The sequence below is a fragment of the Mastacembelus armatus genome, chromosome 11 (assembly GCF_900324485.2).
Source record: "Mastacembelus armatus chromosome 11, fMasArm1.2, whole genome shotgun sequence".
Classification (NCBI taxonomy): Eukaryota; Metazoa; Chordata; class Actinopteri; order Synbranchiformes; family Mastacembelidae; genus Mastacembelus; species Mastacembelus armatus.
In genome coordinates this window covers 18,549,617-18,568,323 of record NC_046643.1, presented here as the reverse complement: position 1 = coordinate 18,568,323, position 18,707 = coordinate 18,549,617, and the positions used below count along the sequence as shown (strand labels likewise).

The following is an 18,707-nucleotide window of genomic DNA, read 5'->3' as shown; positions in this document are numbered from 1 at the left end:
GGGGACCTGCAGTTCACTTCAGCCCGGGCTGGCTGTTCGTACAGGAAGTGACGTAATAGCCCTTCCTCTGGTTTTCGAAAAAAGAAAACGCCGAAAGAGCGACGGGAGCGTCGAACCTCGAAGGTAAATTCATCTAAATATTAAAGATATTTATCCTTCCGCAGTTACAGGTTTGTTTGTCGGTAGATAACAGCGGTCTGTCGTAGAAAGTGGTTTGTTTACAGCCCAACAGCAGCGTTGTGCGTAGAAACGCCGAGACACATGTAATGTTAGCGTCTCTAGCTAACGTTAGCTTAGCTTAGCTTAACTTAGCTTAACTTAGCTAACGGTGTGAGGCGGCGCTAGTTGGTAAAGGCCTATTGACGGTTCTGGTTCCGTTTATGAACCTGGTCCTTTTCATTAAGATCCGCTGAGAAATAGCGTCAGATTGGTGACTTGGGTCAGTGTGAGCAGCCAGTTAACACGTTACAGTTACTCAACAAACAAATAGACCTGTTTGTTTTGAAGCTAACAGGCTAATACAGCCGGTGCTGAGTTTATTGTAAAAGTGTTAATGTTCGTGTGTTTCAGAGGAGCAGATCCAACTTCATAGTCCGTCTCTTACATCTTAGTCAGGCTGAAACACTTTTCAGTGTCATGTATATGATGTAGGCTCAGTGTTAAACCAAGGGAGCAGCTGAAAGTCTTACACTGTTTACGATCTGGCCCAAAAGGTTTGGTCACTTGTGTTGATGGTTTGTTGTAAATGTTGACGTTAAATGCCAAATATTCAGAAATTCTGCCATTGAAAATGATTGTTTATTGATAAATGTCTTTGGTAGTTGTATTGTTGAGGACTATAAGGTCTCTTTAAAATGACTTAAGCCTGAGTGAGTGCCTCTCTAACAGTTTGATCTGACCATGATAGCAGCTGTTATGCCGTAGCTTTTATTGCAGGGATGCTGTATTATCCTTTTAGCTTCAGGGCAGGTCATTGTTCAGGAAATGAACAGGTTTCCTCTGATGAACGTAAACAGCATATCCAGTGTTCTGGTCGATGTCTTTGCTTGGTGTTATCCACTGTACTAAACCCTGTAAGTTGTTGTTGTTGTTATTTAGAGAATGCTGAACAAACACATCTACACAGCATGGCCAAAAGAATGTAGACACATGTGCCTTATATTCTGTGGTGTTTCAACATCTGACTCCCAAAAACCTGCTGCTGTAACACCATCCATTCCTCTGGAAAGGCTTATTTAAGATGTGTGTATATCCACTTGGGGTCATACTGTGTGTTGTCTCACCTTGGTGTCAATCATATTTAGCTTATTATTCAGCCTTTATTGCAGTAAAGTAATAGATGACAGGAAATGAGGGAGAGGCAACAAACTTTCATAGCTTTATCATATTTAATATATTGTACTGTTATTGATGTGAAAGTATGAAGACAAAAATACGAGTTGGTTTCTTTCTCAGGGACATATAGTTGTTATCAATCTTTCTGACACACATTTAAACATTTCTACATTGGTTACTTCTCATTGCATGAGGGGAAAAAAAGCTGTGCTTAAAGTTTAGTGATTTAAAAATAGAAAAAGTGGATATTCACTTGTCCTGTTTCTAATGTCGTCCTGCAGGTTGAAGCTGAGGGCCATGGCTCGTGGGCAGCAGAAGATTCAGTCCCAACAAAAGAATGCCAAGAAGGCAGCAGAGAAGAAAAAATCTCAGGGCGCTGACCAGAAGACTGCAGCTAAAGCTGCTTTGGTCCACACCTGCCCAGTCTGCCGGGTGAGTTCAACCAGCTGAACACTGACCAGGTTTACGTTAGGAGATAGTGTCTGATAGTGTTTTATCAAATGTAGAAAACTACATTTGCTTTGTGTGAGAAGAAGATAGAAAGTAATAGTTAAGAGTGTAGCTTTTTCTAATCTTGTTAGTAAAACAAATGCTCAGTTTACTTGTGATTTAAGGATCATTAGCAGACAAGCACGACTGAAAGTTAAACATCAGTGTTTTCCATTGTCTTTTTTGTTCTTCACTGTGCTGCAGCTGTAGAAGCTGAAGTGAAAGCAACATTCATTCTGCTTTATTGAATAACAATGAAATATTAACACTAATGTAGCCGTACAACAGGCTGAGTGCTTGTCAGTCAGGAGAGGCCAGAACCTTTTATTTTAACATGTTGAATGGGAAGATACATATCTAAACAAACATCTTGTCCTTCCTCATAGTTTATATTGCAGCACAGTTGGGTTTGGAACATTTAATCTTGTTCGTTTTAAGTGCTGCTGAGTTATAACGTAATTGTCAGTTTATTGGGTACATGAGGCTGAGAGCTAATGTAGTCCAGTATAACAGTCACGCAATAAATCCTCCTTCATGAAGGTGATGGCTTCAGAGGCTGAGGATCATTCAAGGCTGAGGTTTGTGCTGCTGTTAGTGAGTTATCAGGAGTCTGTTAGTTGCCCACCGTATTTGCTAATGAGGCTAATTAATAGTAAAAGTTCAACAGCAGCACAAACTGCAGCCTCCAAAATTATCAGAAACTGAACATTATCACCTTCATGAGGAGGAGTTACTGCAGGATTGTAGTATTAGCTTTTTATCAAGGTACCTAACAAAGAGAAAGAGACGAAACCAACAGAGATTGTGAATGAAAGCTTCAGTAAGAGATTTATTTGTCACTGAGCTGCACAAATCCATGTGCTCACAACATGAAATGGACTTTCAGAACCCATCCATGGCTGTGACTGATTATTATTTTATAGTTCGTGTTTTTAAGTATTATAGCCCTTTCTGACCACTGGGTCATTTAGTGGTCAGAAAACATCAGAAGTGTATTTAAAAAAGTCATCTGTAGTTTATCAGCATCTGAAACCTTAAAATAAACTAATAGCCTTGTTCTCCTTTTCCCTCAGACACAGATGCCTGACCCCAAGACCTTCAAGCAGCACTTTGAGAGCAAACATCCCAAGTCCCCGATGCCTCCTGAGCTGGCAGATGTTCAGGCATAAAGGACTGCTGACTGAACTGGGGTAAGACCAACTGTTGTGCTCCCTCTGAACACTAGAGTTTTACTCTGCTACTTTAAGCCTATCAAGGAAAATTTCTATCCTTGATAGACTTAAAGTAGCAGAGTAAATCAGAAACTTTATGTTCAACCAAAACAATGTGAGAATCAGCTAATTCTAAAACTTTAATAAGTGTTTCTGTAAAGTTAGCTGGCTGCTGTATTTCTCCTGTAAGTGGTGCATAGAGTAACTTGGCTACTGCTGATTGGCACATGTTTATTTGCAGTTTGCTGTAACCCCAGACTGCTGGATCTTATATGTGTTTTCTGTCTGACCGGTATCATGTTTGTTGTGAGCTGAATCTCTACAAGAGGCAGTGACAGCAGAGGCAGCACTTCCAGCAGAAATACAGCAGGTTAGAAAACATTATAAATGTTATGTTAACATTGTAAAATAACACAAACTGTTGCTTACAGATCCACAATGACCACGGACTAAAGGCTGAATCATGGTGCTTGAAGGATGTTGGTGATGAACACTGGGGCCCGTCAGTATTCATGGACAACGGGTTGGGTTGGAGGGTGGGGTGGGTGTATGTGCTGTGTCTGTACATGTGTGTTGTGTAAGAGAAACCGACGTGGCAGTAGTACACCAGCAGCCCATTTTTTATATTTATTGTATACAGCTACCTTATTCAAATTAAGGGAGGTTTTCCAGAAAGCAGAACCAGCCAGATCGCCTACTAACACTCAATCCACTTTTCATCTAACACAGTGGTCTCCAACCCTGGTCGTCGAGAGATACTGTCCTGCAGGTTTTCCAATTATCCCTGTCCTCCCAGTTTCTGATTGGCTGAACAAACCTGATCCAGGTAATCAGCAGGGGGCAGGGAGATCTGGAAAACAAACAGGACAGCAGCTCTCGAGGACCAGGGTTGGAGACCACTGATCTAACAAGACTACAAAAATGTTATTGAATGTTACGAGCTGGTTGTACTGATTTAAAGACATTGTCATCAGGAAAATGTGGCACTGCTGTTAAAAACCTCATCTTTTCATTTGGAGGACGTGCACTGGATGTCTGTCCAGCCATGTTCTCTATAGACAATGTGACCATTGGCCTGTTTCACTAAAATCCTGTTGTGAAACTTCACATCTTAATAAACAGGATTGTAGTTCCTCAAAAGTATTTTAGGAGGTTTGTGGTTATTAGGAGAGAGACAGACTCTACAGCATTGCCTCCTCTGTGCTGCTGCTCCCCACCTTACAACAATACCTCACATTAGACCACACAACAACTCATGTTCTTCTATCCAAATTCTTCCACTTCTGCTCAGTGTACCGTCTGTAAGAACTGACAAAGAACATAGATTAGTAACTGCCAAAAGGATTCACTTCTGTTATTTTTGGGTTCTTCAACTTTTCAGGCAAGAACTTCACTGATCTGCTTTCACTGTCCTTTTTTTAAACCCTTTTCAATAAATGAACATTGTATTTAAAGATTCTTGTCTCCATTGTTTTTGTGGACATATGATGTGGATCCTTTGACTCTCATAGACATCCACAGGTCTTCACCACCATGTTCCGATGTTTTTTGAGGATGACGTTGTTGTTGTCGTCATAGAAGAGGACAGAGATGGGGCTGAGCTTGGTTGGGGCGCAGCACGCTTTAGGAACCTCATCAGGCTTCAGGAGGTGGACCTGCCAGAACAGAGTATCAATACAACTACAGTAAGTCCTCTAAATCAAACTGCTATTTCTCAGAATTTTAAGTCTTGGCGAAGAAGTATTTCTGAAAAAAGTTCAATATGACATTATGGTCTGTGTTTGTGAAATATTGATTTTATATATATATGTTAGAAATAAAGTCCTGTTTTTAAGGAATAAAGTCCTGTTTTTATAAAATAAACTTTTTATGAAATAAAGTCCTGTTTTTAAGAAATAAACCTCTTTTTATGAAATAAAGTCCTGTTATTAGAAATAAAGTCCTGTTTTTAGATATTAAGTCCTGTTTTTGTGAAATAAAGTCCAGTTTTTAGAAATAAAGTCCTATTTTATGAAATGAAGTCCTAATTTTTAGAAATAAAGTCCTGTTTTTTAGAAATAAAGTCCTGTTTTTAAGAAAGAAACCTCTTTTTATAAAATAAAGTCCTGTTTTTAAGAAATAAACTTCTGTTTTTATGAAATAAAGTCCTGTTTTTATGAAAGAAACCTCTTTTTATGAAATAAAGTCCTGTTTTTAAGGAATAAACTTTATGAAATAAAGTCCAGTTTTTAGAAATAAAGTCCTGTTATTAGAAATAAAGTCCTGTTTTTTAGAAATAAAGTCCTGTTTTTAAGAAAGAAACCTCTTTTTATGAAATAAAGTCGTTTTTAAGGAATAAACTTCTGTTTTAGAAATAAAGTCCTGTTTTTAAGAAAGAAACCTCTTTTTATGAAATAAAGTCCTGTTTTTAAGAAATAAACTTCTGTTTTAGAAATAAAGTCCTGTTTTTATGAAAGAAACCTCTTTTTATGAAATAAAGTCCTGTTATTAGAAATAAAGTCCTGTTTTTTAGAAATAAAGTCCTGTTTTTTAAGAAATAAAGTCCTGTTTTTTAGAAATAAAGTCCTGTTTTTTAGAAATAAAGTCCTGTTTTTTAGAAATAAAGTCCTGTTTTTTAGAAATAAAGTCCTGTTTTTATGAAAGAAACCTCTTTTTATGAAATAAAGTCCTGTTATCAGAAATAAAGTCCTGTTTTTTAGAAATAAAGTCCTGTTTTTTTAGAAATAAAGTCCTGTTTTTTAGAAATAAAGTCCTGTTTTTTAGAAATAAAGTCCTGTTTTTTAGAAATAAAGTCCTGTTTTTATGAAAGAAACCTCTTTTTATGAAATAAAGTCCTGTTTTTAAGGAATAAACTTCTGTTTTTATGAAATAAAGTCCTGTTTTTAAGGAATAAACTTCTGTTTTTATGAAATAAAGTCCTGTTATTAGAAATAAAGTCCTGTTTTTAAGAAATAAAGTCCTGTTTTTTAGAAATAAAGTCCTGTTTTTAAGAAAGAAACCTCTTTTTATGAAATAAAGTCCTGTTTTTAAGAAATAAACTTCTGTTTTTATGAAATAAAGTCCTGTTTTTATGAAAGAAACCTCTTTTTATGAAATAAAGTCCTGTTTTTAAGGAATAAACTTTATGAAATAAAGTCCAGTTTTTAGAAATAAAGTCCTGTTATTAGAAATAAAGTCCTGTTTTTTAGAAATAAAGTCCTGTTTTTTAGAAATAAAGTCCTGTTTTTAAGAAAGAAACCTCTTTTTATGAAATAAAGTCCTGTTTTTAAGGAATAAACTTCTGTTTTTATGAAATAAAGTCCTGTTTTTATGAAAGAAACCTCTTTTTATGAAATAAAGTCCTGTTATTAGAAATAAAGTCCTGTTTTTTAGAAATAAAGTCCTGTTTTTTAGAAATAAAGTCCTGTTTTTTAGAAATAAAGTCCTGTTTTTAAGAAAGAAACCTCTTTTTATGAAATAAAGTCCTGTTTTTAAGGAATAAACTTCTGTTTTTATGAAATAAAGTCCTGTTTTTATGAAAGAAACCTCTTTTTATGAAATAAAGTCCTGTTTTTAAGGAATAAACTTTATGAAATAAAGTCCTGTTTTTAGAAAAAAAGTTCTGTTTTTATGAAATAAACTTGTTTTTATGAAATAAAGTCCTGTTTTTAGATATTAAGTCCTGTTTTTGTGAAATAAAGTCCAGTTTTTAGAAATAAAGTCCTATTTTATGAAATGAAGTCCTAATTTTTAGAAATAAAGTCCTGTTTTTAAGAAAGAAACCTCTTTTTATGAAATAAAGTCCTGTTTTTAAGAAATAAACTTCTGTTTTAGAAATAAAGTCCTGTTTTTAAGAAAGAAACCTCTTTTTATGAAATAAAGTCCTGTTATTAGAAATAAAGTCCTGTTTTTAGAAATAAAGTCCTGTTTTTTAGAAATAAAGTCCTGTTTTTAAGAAATAAACTTCTGTTTTAGAAATAAAGTCCTGTTTTTAAGAAATAAACTTCTGTTTTAGAAATAAAGTCCTGTTTTTAAGAAAGAAACCTCTTTTTATGAAATAAAGTCCTGTTTTTAAGAAATAAACTTCTGTTTTAGAAATAAAGTCCTGTTTTTAAGAAAGAAACCTCTTTTTATGAAATAAAGTCCTGTTTTTAAGAAAGAAACCTCTTTTTATGAAGTAAAGTCCTGTTTTTAAGAAATAAACTTCTGTTTTAGAAATAAAGTCCTGTTTTTAAGAAAGAAACCTCTTTTTATGAAATTAAGTCCTGTTTTTAAGGAATAAACTTCTGTTTTTATGAAATAAAGTTTTTATGAAGAAAAAGTTTAGTTTTGTGGTCATAAAATTTTCTTTTGCAAGAAGAACTTCTTGGTCTAACATGACAAGTTAGCTTTGATCTATTTTTAGCCTCCTTTGTAAAAGTTAAGTGATGATGTAAAGCAGCAGCGTGAGGTGTAGGTGTGTTGCACTGACCACTTGCTGGATGAGGGCGTGGTTGGTGGCGTTCATGCAGGAGCCGAGGGGATAAAAACACTCGCCGTCACAGTAGTACGCTGAATATCCAGTTGGAGCCAGAACCCAGTCCTGAGAAGAAACATCACATAGAACCTTATTTTAAAAAACATTCAAACATGGGCCCAAGTTGATCAACCTTGTAAAAGTCTTTAACTGCTACACACAAACTATTTGTGATGTGTGTTGCAGATTGGAATTTAAGAGAATTGTGGTGGGTTAAACACAACATCAATGTACTGGATAATCATATGTTAGCTGAAATAATTCACATTACATTACATTAAGGAAATAACAGGGCATTATGGATTTGACCCCTAAATCTCTTAGTCCAGTGGACTTTTCTTCTAGTTTCCATTTCCACTAAATTCTTACTATGTCATCTCCATATCTATACAGCATGTTACACATCTCTTAATTTAGCAGTTATTAGATGTTACGTTCACAACTTTTACATATGACTCTGCAAAATGAAACAATCACTGAGTAATGTGTGTGTGTGGTCCAGGTGAGATTCCTTTTACATGTTGTTCCTACACTCACTAACAGTTGGATTAAGTTTCTCAATAAAATCATCTTGTTCTTCAAACTTAGCAAAGAATTTGTTTCACCACTTACGTTTTCATTTGCTCTAATTACCTCTAAAAAGCATTTCAAAGTGTATTTGTACAAGCATGACAAATACAGGCCATAGGCTACATACTGTATGTGGTCCAGTTTTACACCTGCCTAAAGAATAACTTGTTCATCTCAGTACAGGTAATAATATTTTTAGCACTTGTAAAAACACACAATGTCAACTTGCTTCTTCAGAAATAAACATGAAGCATAAAAACTGAAGGAAGAATGTGAAGAGCAACTTAAACTCAGAACTGACCTTCCACCCCAGGTCACTGAAGCTGACATAGAGCTCATGTTTTTTACAGGGCTGACTTCCAGGACTGGCAGGACTCCGATCTGAGCAGGGGACAAAAGAAAATATTTCAATCAAAGTCAACTATTTTTTTCTAATTTTGTTGAAAATTTAAGAAGATTCAAATATCTGAGACAAGGCCACATCTGACTGGGTCTGTTTCTTAATGTCTTTGCTTCTTTAACAATGAAGATTCACTTCCTTCCTTGTTTTTGTGGTCAGTGTTGTGTATGATCCTTCATGCATTGTTCTCAAACATTTTATTACTCTGATATTTCTTCATTTTTACAGCTAATCTAACATGAAAACACAAAATTCTGTCTCTAGGATTTGGTTTATGGCCTCCATGAATGCTGGTGCAGCTGTGAAAGGCTCATTCTAAGTTAAAGAAAGTGAAGAAGATAGTGTGATATATTTATTATGATAATTATGTATGCTACCTGCAGTTTCTGCTAATACATCCCTCTAAATCTTACACACTGTATATTTAAGACAAGAAATAAAATTAGGATGTGCAGAAGTAACATAAATCAGACTCATTGCTGTAAACCCACGGTGTGGGTGCCTGGAACCTAACTTTGAATGCTGGGAACCGGGAGGTCATATTTGGGTTTCTTCTTGCGGGGGTGAGGCTTGACAGCTCGTGGTGGCCGACACGGGACCTGACTCTCCCTGAAGAAGGTCACCATGAAGGGCTGTTTGGAACGAGGGCCCCTGCGACCCACCAACCCGATCCAGCCGGCAGACAGGGAGCGGTCTGAACGTGTGTCAGACATTCATTTTATAGCACATAAAAACTTCACAATGACAGTTTTTAAATCAGTGATTCAAATAAACTTGGTTTAGATTGCTCAGTAAGTTCTGTCGTGCTCTGTGCACCGACCTTCCTCAGTCTCCACATAGAGGCGTATGCCCAGGTTACTGCGGGGGTGGAGCAGCCAGTGGTTGGAGGCTGAGGTGACGTCAAAGGCCAGCCAGCCCTCCTGTCCTGCAGGCACTGACTGCATGTCCAGCAGCACCAGCACTGCCTCTCTGACAGAAAAGAAAAAATCTTCATGCTAAAGCTGCTCAGAAACCGTTGAACTATTACTCCTGAGGTTTTTTCAGTCTTGTTGGTTAAAGTAGATGACATTTTACATTTATGCTCGGCTTTGCTTCCACAAAGACGAAGGCTAAACCCTGTTAGAGAAAGACAGAACGTACCTCTCATGCAGCCTCTGGGTCATTTTGAGTTATGAGACTTTAATTATTGGACATAAAAAACTGTATTATAGACCAGCAGCATGGACAGTTACATATGAGGGCATTTAACTTTGTAACATACACCATGTGGCGTTTTACAGCTCCACACCTACAGATTCTATTTATTCTTCTAAACCATTTCTGGCCCATCGACATCTTTGGGGCTCCACACAGCAGGTTCTGAACCTTTGCTGTCAAATGTAGAGTTAGTGTTCAAAGGAGACCTGGGTTATGACTGTGACGTGGATCATCTGGAAGCTCAAAACTTAAAAAAAAAAAAAAAATCAAAACTGGGGGAAACCTGTGTCTGTTCTCGCTCTGAATCTCGTAGACGGAGATGTGCAGGGTCCGGTTTGCCCTCTGGCCCATCGTCAGTGTCTTATATATACGAAACTCTGCAGCTGTCACCGTCTCACCCTGAGGGAGAGGAGTCAGGTCAAAACGAAACTCCTTCCAGTATGGACGAGGCTGCAGGAGGTCACGCTCCTGCTCCACTGCAGAGAGAGAGAGAGAGAGAGAGAGAGAGAGAGAGAGAGAGAGAGAGAGAGAGAGAGAGAGAGAGAGAGAGAGAGAGAGAGAGAGAGAGAGAGAGAGAGAGAGAGCAAAAGCAAAGAATTCATGTCTTTTATGGTTGAGCTGCTCAATTGAAAGGAATTTAAAGCCAAACAGTCAGACTGACCACATTCATGGAAAAAGTTGAACTTACTTAAGAATGAAAGGATGGGTTGGCACTTATAGTGTTAATTTAACAGCCGAGTGTGGTCACCCTGGATGTCCTGGTGAAATAGGCTGATTCCCACACTGTTTCTTTATTCTAACTTGTGTAGGTAGTTTGTTAACATGGAGGTTTTACTGTATCATTGATCACTGTCAGAATAAATGGAGATCAGCTGCAGAGGCAGAAAGTTCCTGAATACATTTCATTCATCACAACATTCACAAAGCTGATTTTTCATAAAAGTTTGAAGCTGCCCATTAAACTGCAACGTGTCACTAATTAAAGTGTTAATTAGTGAGTTTTAGAGGAGCTGGTCAGCTAAAGGATGTTTGCAGTTTGTGAGCTGAGCTGAGCTGAGCTGACTGTCTGCTGACTCCAAGCACATAGAGAGTGGTATCAATTTTCTCATTAAAAAGACAATAAACCTGTTTTCCAAAATGATGAACAAATGGCTTAAGTACAAACTTTTTAAAATTGTACTTAGTACAGTACACTTTATCAAACTGAAGTAAAACTACATGTAAATGTACAATGAAGTTTTAACATCCACATGAAAGATTAAACATCCAACAACCATGTTTTCCTCTGCACCAAATCGAAGCTTTAATTACCCAGAGATCTATGAGGTCTAGCTCCTCAGCACTAGCATCCTACATCACTCTCATGCTCTACTGATCAGGGCTAAAGTACCTTGCTAAAGGGCACATCAGCAGTTACTGCAGACTGTGGGGATCCACCTCCCTCTGCCAAAGTTTCTGAGTCTAAACAACCACGACTGGAAAAACAGGACAGAAACACACCCGATGTGGTCGTCCTCTTAAAGAACAATATGGAAATGAAGAGGTGAGCAGGCAAGCACACAGAAAATCCAAACATGAAGCTGAAACACCAGCGCAGTCAGTGTGTGTGTGTGTGTGAGTGTGAGTGTGAGTGTGAGTGTGTGTGTGTGTGTGTGTGTGTGACCTCACAGGGACACAGACCAGCTCTGGTCATTGGGGTTTGGCACGCACACACACACGATGAATATATGGTAAATAGAGATACTAAGTCAGGACACCCCTGATGGGTTGGGTGTGCTCATATCAGTACGCACACACACACACACACACACAATGCAGTAATTAGAGACACTTAGTGCCTTGAACCACAGCAGCTGCTCAGCACACACACCACTAATTGCAGCCCTGCCTGGTATTTTTAGAGTCGCTCCCTCCACAGCCGCATTTTCATCTTGCTTCAGACCTTTTTTCAGTGTGTGTCAGTGGGACCTTTAATTCTAACCAGCTGTGTCTTCCCATTACACATGTGTAGGAACACACACCCATGCCTGAGTCGACTAACATGATCTACGCACTTTGACTAGATTAGTAAGAGATAGAAACTAAATACACTATATCTGCAGAGGATCAGGTAACATTTCTAATGCTTCATTAGAAAATGCTGTAGGAAAACTAGAATCTGTTGACTGACTGATTGACTGACTGATTGTGATGCATGCAGCTCCTATGCCCAGTGCCTTTCCAGATCTGTGTGATGAGCCATGTGACAGCCTGAGGAGAATCAAAGGGTTTCACCGTAAAATAAAAGCCTCATCATTATGAGGAGACACTGGCGTGTGCTCTGGGTCACCATTAAAGGCATGAGTCACTGTTGAGTCACATTTGTTTACAAAACCACGGCGGTTTGGACGATGAACTGCTGTGTTTTTGCAGTGTTGACTGATAGATTTCAGGGTGCATTTTCTTTTCCTAAACAGAGCAGAATTTCCAAACAGAAACCTCTCATTTGATGGAAGTTCATTAAAGACCCTGAGCAGAGAGAAGGGATTATGTTTCCCCATGGTGCACCGGCCGCAGATCACCATCCCATTCCAGAAGAGCGGCAGGAAGGAAGCCATTGAGACGAGGATGTTTAATTTTGATGCTGACCGATAGGCATCAGTCAGCCTGCACAAACACTCACACGGGGGCTGTAACGTAAAGTTGAACTGCATTTCTTATATAATTAGTCTCACTATCAGCTAAGGTGTTGCCAGTTAATAGTCACCAGATCTTATTGCTTATTTTTGTTCAAAACCTGACAAAGATTCAGTTTACTTTCATATAACATAAAGAGATGTTATATTTTGTCATATTTAGGAAGCTGGGGCCTATAAAGATGTGGCATTTCTTCTTTGAAAATGTTTGGTCAATTAGAATCTTTTCTGAACTGTTTTTGTAATTATTTCACCTTTCTCTCTCTCTCTCTATATATATATATATACATTATATTTTTTTACTTTACTATTACCACTCATATCATTTTAATTAGAAACTATGTCACTAAAATTCACTGAATATGGACAATTTAGTCAAATTTTGATCTCATTTATGATGATAATGTTTCTTTTACTCATGTTTCTGTTGTTTTTCTTTGGTGACAGAGCAGAATCTAACATCTGTGAGAAGAGCTGAACTGCTCTGGTTCAGTTTTTTTTTGGTACCTCATATTTTTATCATCACGCCTGTCCTCGATCAAACGTCGTACCAGAGATCCCGTCGCTCCTGGAATAAGTTTGCCCAGTTTGGCAGTGGGAGCCTCGGCTGGTGGATTTAGAAATGCAAGGTTGAAATGGAAACCTACCAATATAGTTTAGCCTAAAGATTTGAATTCTCTCTGTGCGGGCAAATGTCTGTGGGAGTTTGGAAACTAAAACAGTACCTCAGACATGTCCCTGTCAGAGTCAAGTTCTCACACTATTATTTCATCCTTTCCAAGTTTGAGTTTGGAGCCAAACTGAAGTGAAAGCTGCTCCAGCATTCAACACTGAAGATCTGAGTGTCTAAAGGTAAAGAAACGGACACTTTTCAAACACCTTTTTGAGAGAAAGTGACTGAAACCACTTGTCAATGTGCTAAATACAAAGCTACAAACAGCAGCCAGTTACCTGTTGATAAAATCAGCACCTGACAAACGTGTGACGCCTCATTTGTTTAATGAGCTGTTACTCGTTGGAAATGTAAATGTGTTTCTCCAGACAGTCACTGCACGTGGCCAACTTTGATTCATGTACAGATGAAACCAGTGGTCTCACTATTTTCCCATGGGGCCACACAGTCAACAGGTCACTTTTAGAGTTAACACCATGCAATTGTGGGCGCCTGGTTTGGAAACATTATTTTGCTGGAAACCAGAGTGGTTTTGGTAGCATCTTAGACACACAGGGTCGGATGGATCAAGGACAAAGAAAAAAATCATCCATCCATTTTCCCATCCAACTTCCCTCCATTTTATACCTTTCTTCTTCTTTTTTAAGTCTGACCACCTGCTGCTCGTCCCCTCTGCATTAACTTCACGTCCCTCACTATCACACTGCCTTGTCTCTCTGCATCTGGTTTTACCACTTTGCTTCATAAGAAATCGATCCACTGTTATTGTTTTCTGCACTGTATTTTAACTAGGACACTAATTTATGGGCTTGTATCTATGATCCACACTCAAAGAAGGTGATGCTCCGGGATCGCTGGATGCCCAACAAAACAAAATGAACCGACCCTGAAACATTCAGCAGCTGAAAAACCACTGAGCAACACTGAGCAGCACTGAGCAGCACTGCTGGCTCCAGCAAATATGGAGCCCAAATCCTCAAACTTTGCCTTTATCATAGCAGTTTGTCACATTTACGACTGATGGGACTGATTCTCTTTCTTTGTCAGTTCAGTAATGAAGGTTTTCACTGCCCATGTGAACTTCCCAGCAGTTTCTAATCTAGACTCTGGAAATGTAACCTGCTCCATCACCATCACCTGCTCTTAGGTAACTCCGAATGAACCTACTACTCAAAGGTAAAAAGTCTGGAGACTCACCCAAATTGACGAAGCTCATCACGGTGTCGGCCTCTGTGACCACGGTGCCCAGCGGTGGCGTGTGTGTGCTTAGCGTTGGCAGGTCTGCGTGGTTGACCTGAGCCAACCTTTCTGTTCCAAACCTCCCCATGCCAGGTCCATTTACAATAATTTCATTGCCGTCATCCACCCCGTCAGCTGACATGGCGTGATAGAGTTCCAGCATGAAGAGAGGTGCAGATGAGGGAGGTCGGAGCGGCGGATGGGGTCTGGGTCGCCCCGGCAGGCCCAAAATGGACAGAATCTCCTTCTGCATCTCCTTCTTCTCGCGGCCGCTGAGCCGTTTGAAGCTGGAGTGGACCACGGCCTCAGTCTGCTGGCTCCACAGAGAGAGGAAGAGCAGGAAGAGCAGGGTCCTGACGGGTAGGAGATGCCGATGTGGTCTGGATGCAGATCTGGTCTGCTGCTGAAAAAACACGCTGCTGCTCCTGTGTTGATGTTTCATCTTGCTGCAAAGACGAGAATCTGTAGGAGATACTGGAGAGACCAGGGCTGTGGTTTCTCAGTCTCTGCTCACAAATCAAAAGTTTTACTCACAAATAATCAGGTTTTTGTTCCTCCAGTGTTTGTCAGTTTCAGGGTCAGCACAGATACAGTGTTGATTTGTACCTGATGTGTTTAGAAGACAGCTGACTGGCCTGGACGTGTTTATCGCCTTAAATTGCCTCTGTTTATCTCTCCCTCCCCTTTGCCTTCCACTCTCCCTCTTCCACCTTCTCTAATCTTCAGGAAGAAACGCCCTCACCTCTCAGATGTGCTGCAGAAGACACAAAGATAAGAGCAGGGGCATAACTACAAAGTTTTTTTGCTGTGTTTTGACTATAGACAAACAGTGCCCCCGTCTAAACCTGGTCTATGCTTTGAAGTTTGAAACTTGCAAGTTGGGAAGCAATTTCAGTGATGAGCAGGTGCCAGAGAGGTTGCAGTGCAATTTCAGAGCTGAGTCAGGGTTTCTCCAGCTCTTCCTTGACCTCACAGGGAAATAAAGAAGTTTCCACCTGCAGTGAGTCACTGCTCAAACACAAAGCTCAGGAGAATCTGTGGAGCAATCACGGCTGGAAGCTTTTATCCAGTCATCCTCGAACACTCATTCACCCATCCACCCACACCTCTCTGGGGCTCCAGATGTCTTTCCAAGTCCAATTTGTAAAAACAATAACTCCAGGAAAGTCTCCTGATTTAAATCCTAGAGGAAGGCAAGAGTTGCAGAGCTGTGCAGCACTGAGTGTGGATCCTGTGAATCAAGCCTGCACTGTGCAACAGTTGTTCATAACCAGGAGGGAGTTTCCCTCCCGGTGTCCGCCTCTCCTCCTCTTTTCTCCTTGTTTAAACTTCTCCCTCCTGTACACATCTCATCATCACCCCTCCCAGTGGTCTCTCTGGGAGGCCTCATCTGCCTCTGACCTCCACCCATCTATCTTTTCATCTTCTCATGACTGCTTCCTTTCATAGCTACTCAACGTTAAGTCTCAGGGGCTTGGCAGGAAAGATGTCAAGTGGCCCGATGCCCCATTTAATGGTGAAAATTCTCCATTAACAACTAGCATGAGGGCTCACATACAAAAGTGGATTCAATTCCCCCGTTTGTAGTTTCCAGACTCATAAAGGCAGTAAAGAAACCTCTTTAACTGGGCTCTGTGTCTATCTAACTTTATCTTAACCAACAACCATGGTGGATAAACACAAAAAGCAATATCTTGTTTTTAGCCAGCTACCTTAACGAAATCATACCAGCCAGTTAACTCCATCTTATTTGGGAGGTTAAAGGAAAATGTATATTTCTTTCTACACTCCATTTAGAGCATTTAAGTAATAATATATTAATCTGATGTACTCACATTTCAGATTTTCTAGTAATATTTTAATGCCTTTGGACACATTTGTCAATTTGGATTTTTTTTTTTTATTCCTCTGGCGACACTAACCTCCTAAATCTCAGGGCCTTAGCTGAGGTTTGGAGCGACAACAAAATGGAAAACACCTCATTTCATTCCAAAAACACTTTTGGAAACTTAAAACACTTCTCAGAAGTGGCAGGTTTTGTGTTCTGCTGTGTAACACCATTTCCTGTTGAGCCAGTGGGCCCTGCAGAAAAGCCTTTGCTAACACACTCAGTGCATGTGTGCTTAAGCCAAAAAGACTTGGACGGAAGGAATGACTCAAATATAGTAGTGAGGTTCAGTCCTGTGCCAGCTTGTGTTTGTGTACTCTTTCTTCAAAGGGGCCTGGTACTTGTGGTCATTTTGAAAGGCATGAATAACACGGACCAAACCAAACTGACCACGGTTCATTCTGTCCTGGCTGAAAGGGCGAGTCCCACATGCCAGGAATTAATGGTCTGCCCATTCTGTTTTTGTTTTCTCTGCACATCTGCAACTTCTTAGGTTTTGTCTGGGAAGATAATGGTGAGAGAAGATAGAGAGGATGAGAAAGAAACAGAGAGGGAGTGTGTCGAGGAGTGATGAAGAAAATGAGACAGAAAGGCAGCTGAGTGCCCTTGAAACCATATAAACCCAACCAAAATGAAAAATGACATTCCTCCGAGACAGAAGCAGTGGAAAAGAGCGAGGACTGTCATCAGAGAGAGGACTGCGATGACAGATGGACTGCAGGGAGGACGGCCAGAGATGGATTGAGAGTGGACAGAAAATGAGAGGAGAGTGTACACACAGTTGCAGAGGGTGGACTCAAAATTCATCATCTCCACTAAAAGTTATTTTCAAACCCTCCATCTCTCTGTCATAGACCGATGGAGAAATGAAAATGACAAATCCTCAGTCAAGAGTAGAGAGAAAAGACTTTATGAATGTCAAATTATTAGCAATACTTCAAGCCACCACCACCACCTATGTGTTTACCTCCTGTCTGTCCACAGAGTGAAGAACCAGTCGGGTGTGTCCTTATCTCCTACAGGACAATTACTGAGAAATGTCGGTCACTGCCTCCGAGTCTGTCTGTTGTCAGGCACGAACGAATAAAGGCACATACATGCACGCACAAAAAAAAAAAGAACATAATTACATCCATTCAGTTCTTTCTACTCTATACAAAAATCATAAACACCTGAACATGTACACCTGAGCCCATCCTTAAAACGGCCATATTAACATGTACATGTATATACATATGGAAAGAAAATAGATGTCTGTATGCAGTGATGCACACACACACATCACCACATAAAACATGAAATACACAAACGTGACAATCAATAGAAAGAAAAAAGCTGCAAAAACTACACACCTACTGTGCAGCAAAAAAGTGTGCACTGGTGTGCACAGTCTCATATCATTACAAATCACACAGAAAAATTATTTTTTAAATTCTCAACAAAACAGAAAAAAGAGAAAATGACCACTAAAAATCGTAAATTTCTCAGTAACGTATTTTTCATTTAGTCTAGTGAGTAGAGTCAGAAAACGGGAAGAAAAGCCCACTGTACGTTCTTAGAGCCCAAGATAAGGTATTAAGATTTGCTTGTTTTTGAAACAAACATTTCAAATCCCAAAGTTGTTTCATAGAGAACCGACAAAACAAAACCCCAACAAATCCCTTATGAGAAGCACGTGGTGACACTGCAGAGGAAAAACTCACTTTAATGAATGAAAACTCCAGCACAACTGGGCTCAGTCTGGGCGTCCCGGTCCCCACTCTGGACTGACTGTGGACTCTCGGACTTTAAGTTGGCTAATAAACACATTTCTAGAGATGAGAGCTGCACCATCCAAAGTGGGATGGATGCCGTCCCTCGCTATCAGACCGGGTTTTCCCCAGAAATTGGCCCGGTTATCGATTTAGCCCACATCGTTTGCTGGACACCCCCTAGACAAAACGACGACATGCGGCTAAACATGTCAGATAAAATTACAGTCAGACATTGTTTTGGCAAAGTTACAAACCGGTTAGAAACGTGAAGAGGCAGGTGATGAGCCGTGGGCTTCTGTCCTCGAGGCTCATTATCCGTCGGACAGCTAACATGCTAACCGCTAACGGGGCTAGGCTAGCTAGCTTTGACTCGAAGCTTCCAGTTCAGTGATCCTCGTCTCCAAAGCCTCACGGTTATTCCAGGTCCCATTGTGACTAAAGAAGGCAGAGGAATAACTAAATATGTGGGACACCGAGCAGGAGAGACAGGGAGAGGCTATGCTAGCAGCTAGCTGAGCTAACTGACGTTAACGCAAAGTGTGGAAGTAGCGTTAGCAAGAAATACCGGGCAGACGGTGCTCGACTGGTACCGGAATATGTAACGGTCTATGAATTGTAGAGAGAATGTAGTTAGTTTTTAGGTAACTTAGACTAATCTGTAAACGAGCTGTACAGAAACACACCACACAAATCGCTAGCAGGAAGTGAATGCGCTGCCCCAGGAAATACGTCACCAACGTACACGCACATACAGCAGCTTTCAGTTTTAGTTTTGATGTGT

The 18,707-nt window shown here is 39.7% G+C and overlaps 2 protein-coding genes across 5 annotated transcripts; one reads left to right on the top strand and one right to left on the bottom strand.

Moving 5' to 3' along the window:
• The first annotated feature begins 34 nt into the window (after positions 1–34).
• zgc:91910 (Zinc finger protein 706-like) lies at positions 35–4,489 on the top strand. The gene is made up of 4 exons (XM_026299515.1): positions 35–123; positions 1,617–1,767; positions 2,898–3,014; positions 3,467–4,489. Exons 2-3 carry the CDS (start codon positions 1,633–1,635, stop codon positions 2,991–2,993), a joined length of 231 nt encoding a protein of 76 aa, XP_026155300.1. The 5' UTR covers positions 35–123; positions 1,617–1,632; the 3' UTR covers positions 2,994–3,014; positions 3,467–4,489.
• On the bottom strand, positions 4,225–18,671 carry bmp8a (bone morphogenetic protein 8a). 4 transcript variants are annotated; one of them, XM_026299508.2, is made up of 10 exons: positions 17,876–18,671; positions 17,140–17,235; positions 14,819–15,038; positions 14,243–14,730; positions 9,981–10,173; positions 9,321–9,469; positions 9,015–9,194; positions 8,402–8,481; positions 7,486–7,596; positions 4,225–4,690 (listed from the first exon to the last, which is right to left on the bottom strand). In XM_026299508.2, exons 4-10 carry the CDS (start codon positions 14,724–14,726, stop codon positions 4,541–4,543), a joined length of 1,347 nt encoding a protein of 448 aa, XP_026155293.1. In that variant the 5' UTR covers positions 14,727–14,730; positions 14,819–15,038; positions 17,140–17,235; positions 17,876–18,671; the 3' UTR covers positions 4,225–4,540. The 4 variants fall into 4 exon arrangements, with proteins under 4 accessions (XP_026155293.1, XP_026155296.1, XP_026155298.1 ...); XM_026299511.2 differs by having other exon boundaries at positions 14,243–14,746; positions 14,891–15,038; XM_026299513.2 differs by lacking the exon at positions 14,819–15,038 and having other exon boundaries at positions 14,243–14,758.
• Between the last annotated feature and the right edge of the window lie 36 nt (positions 18,672–18,707).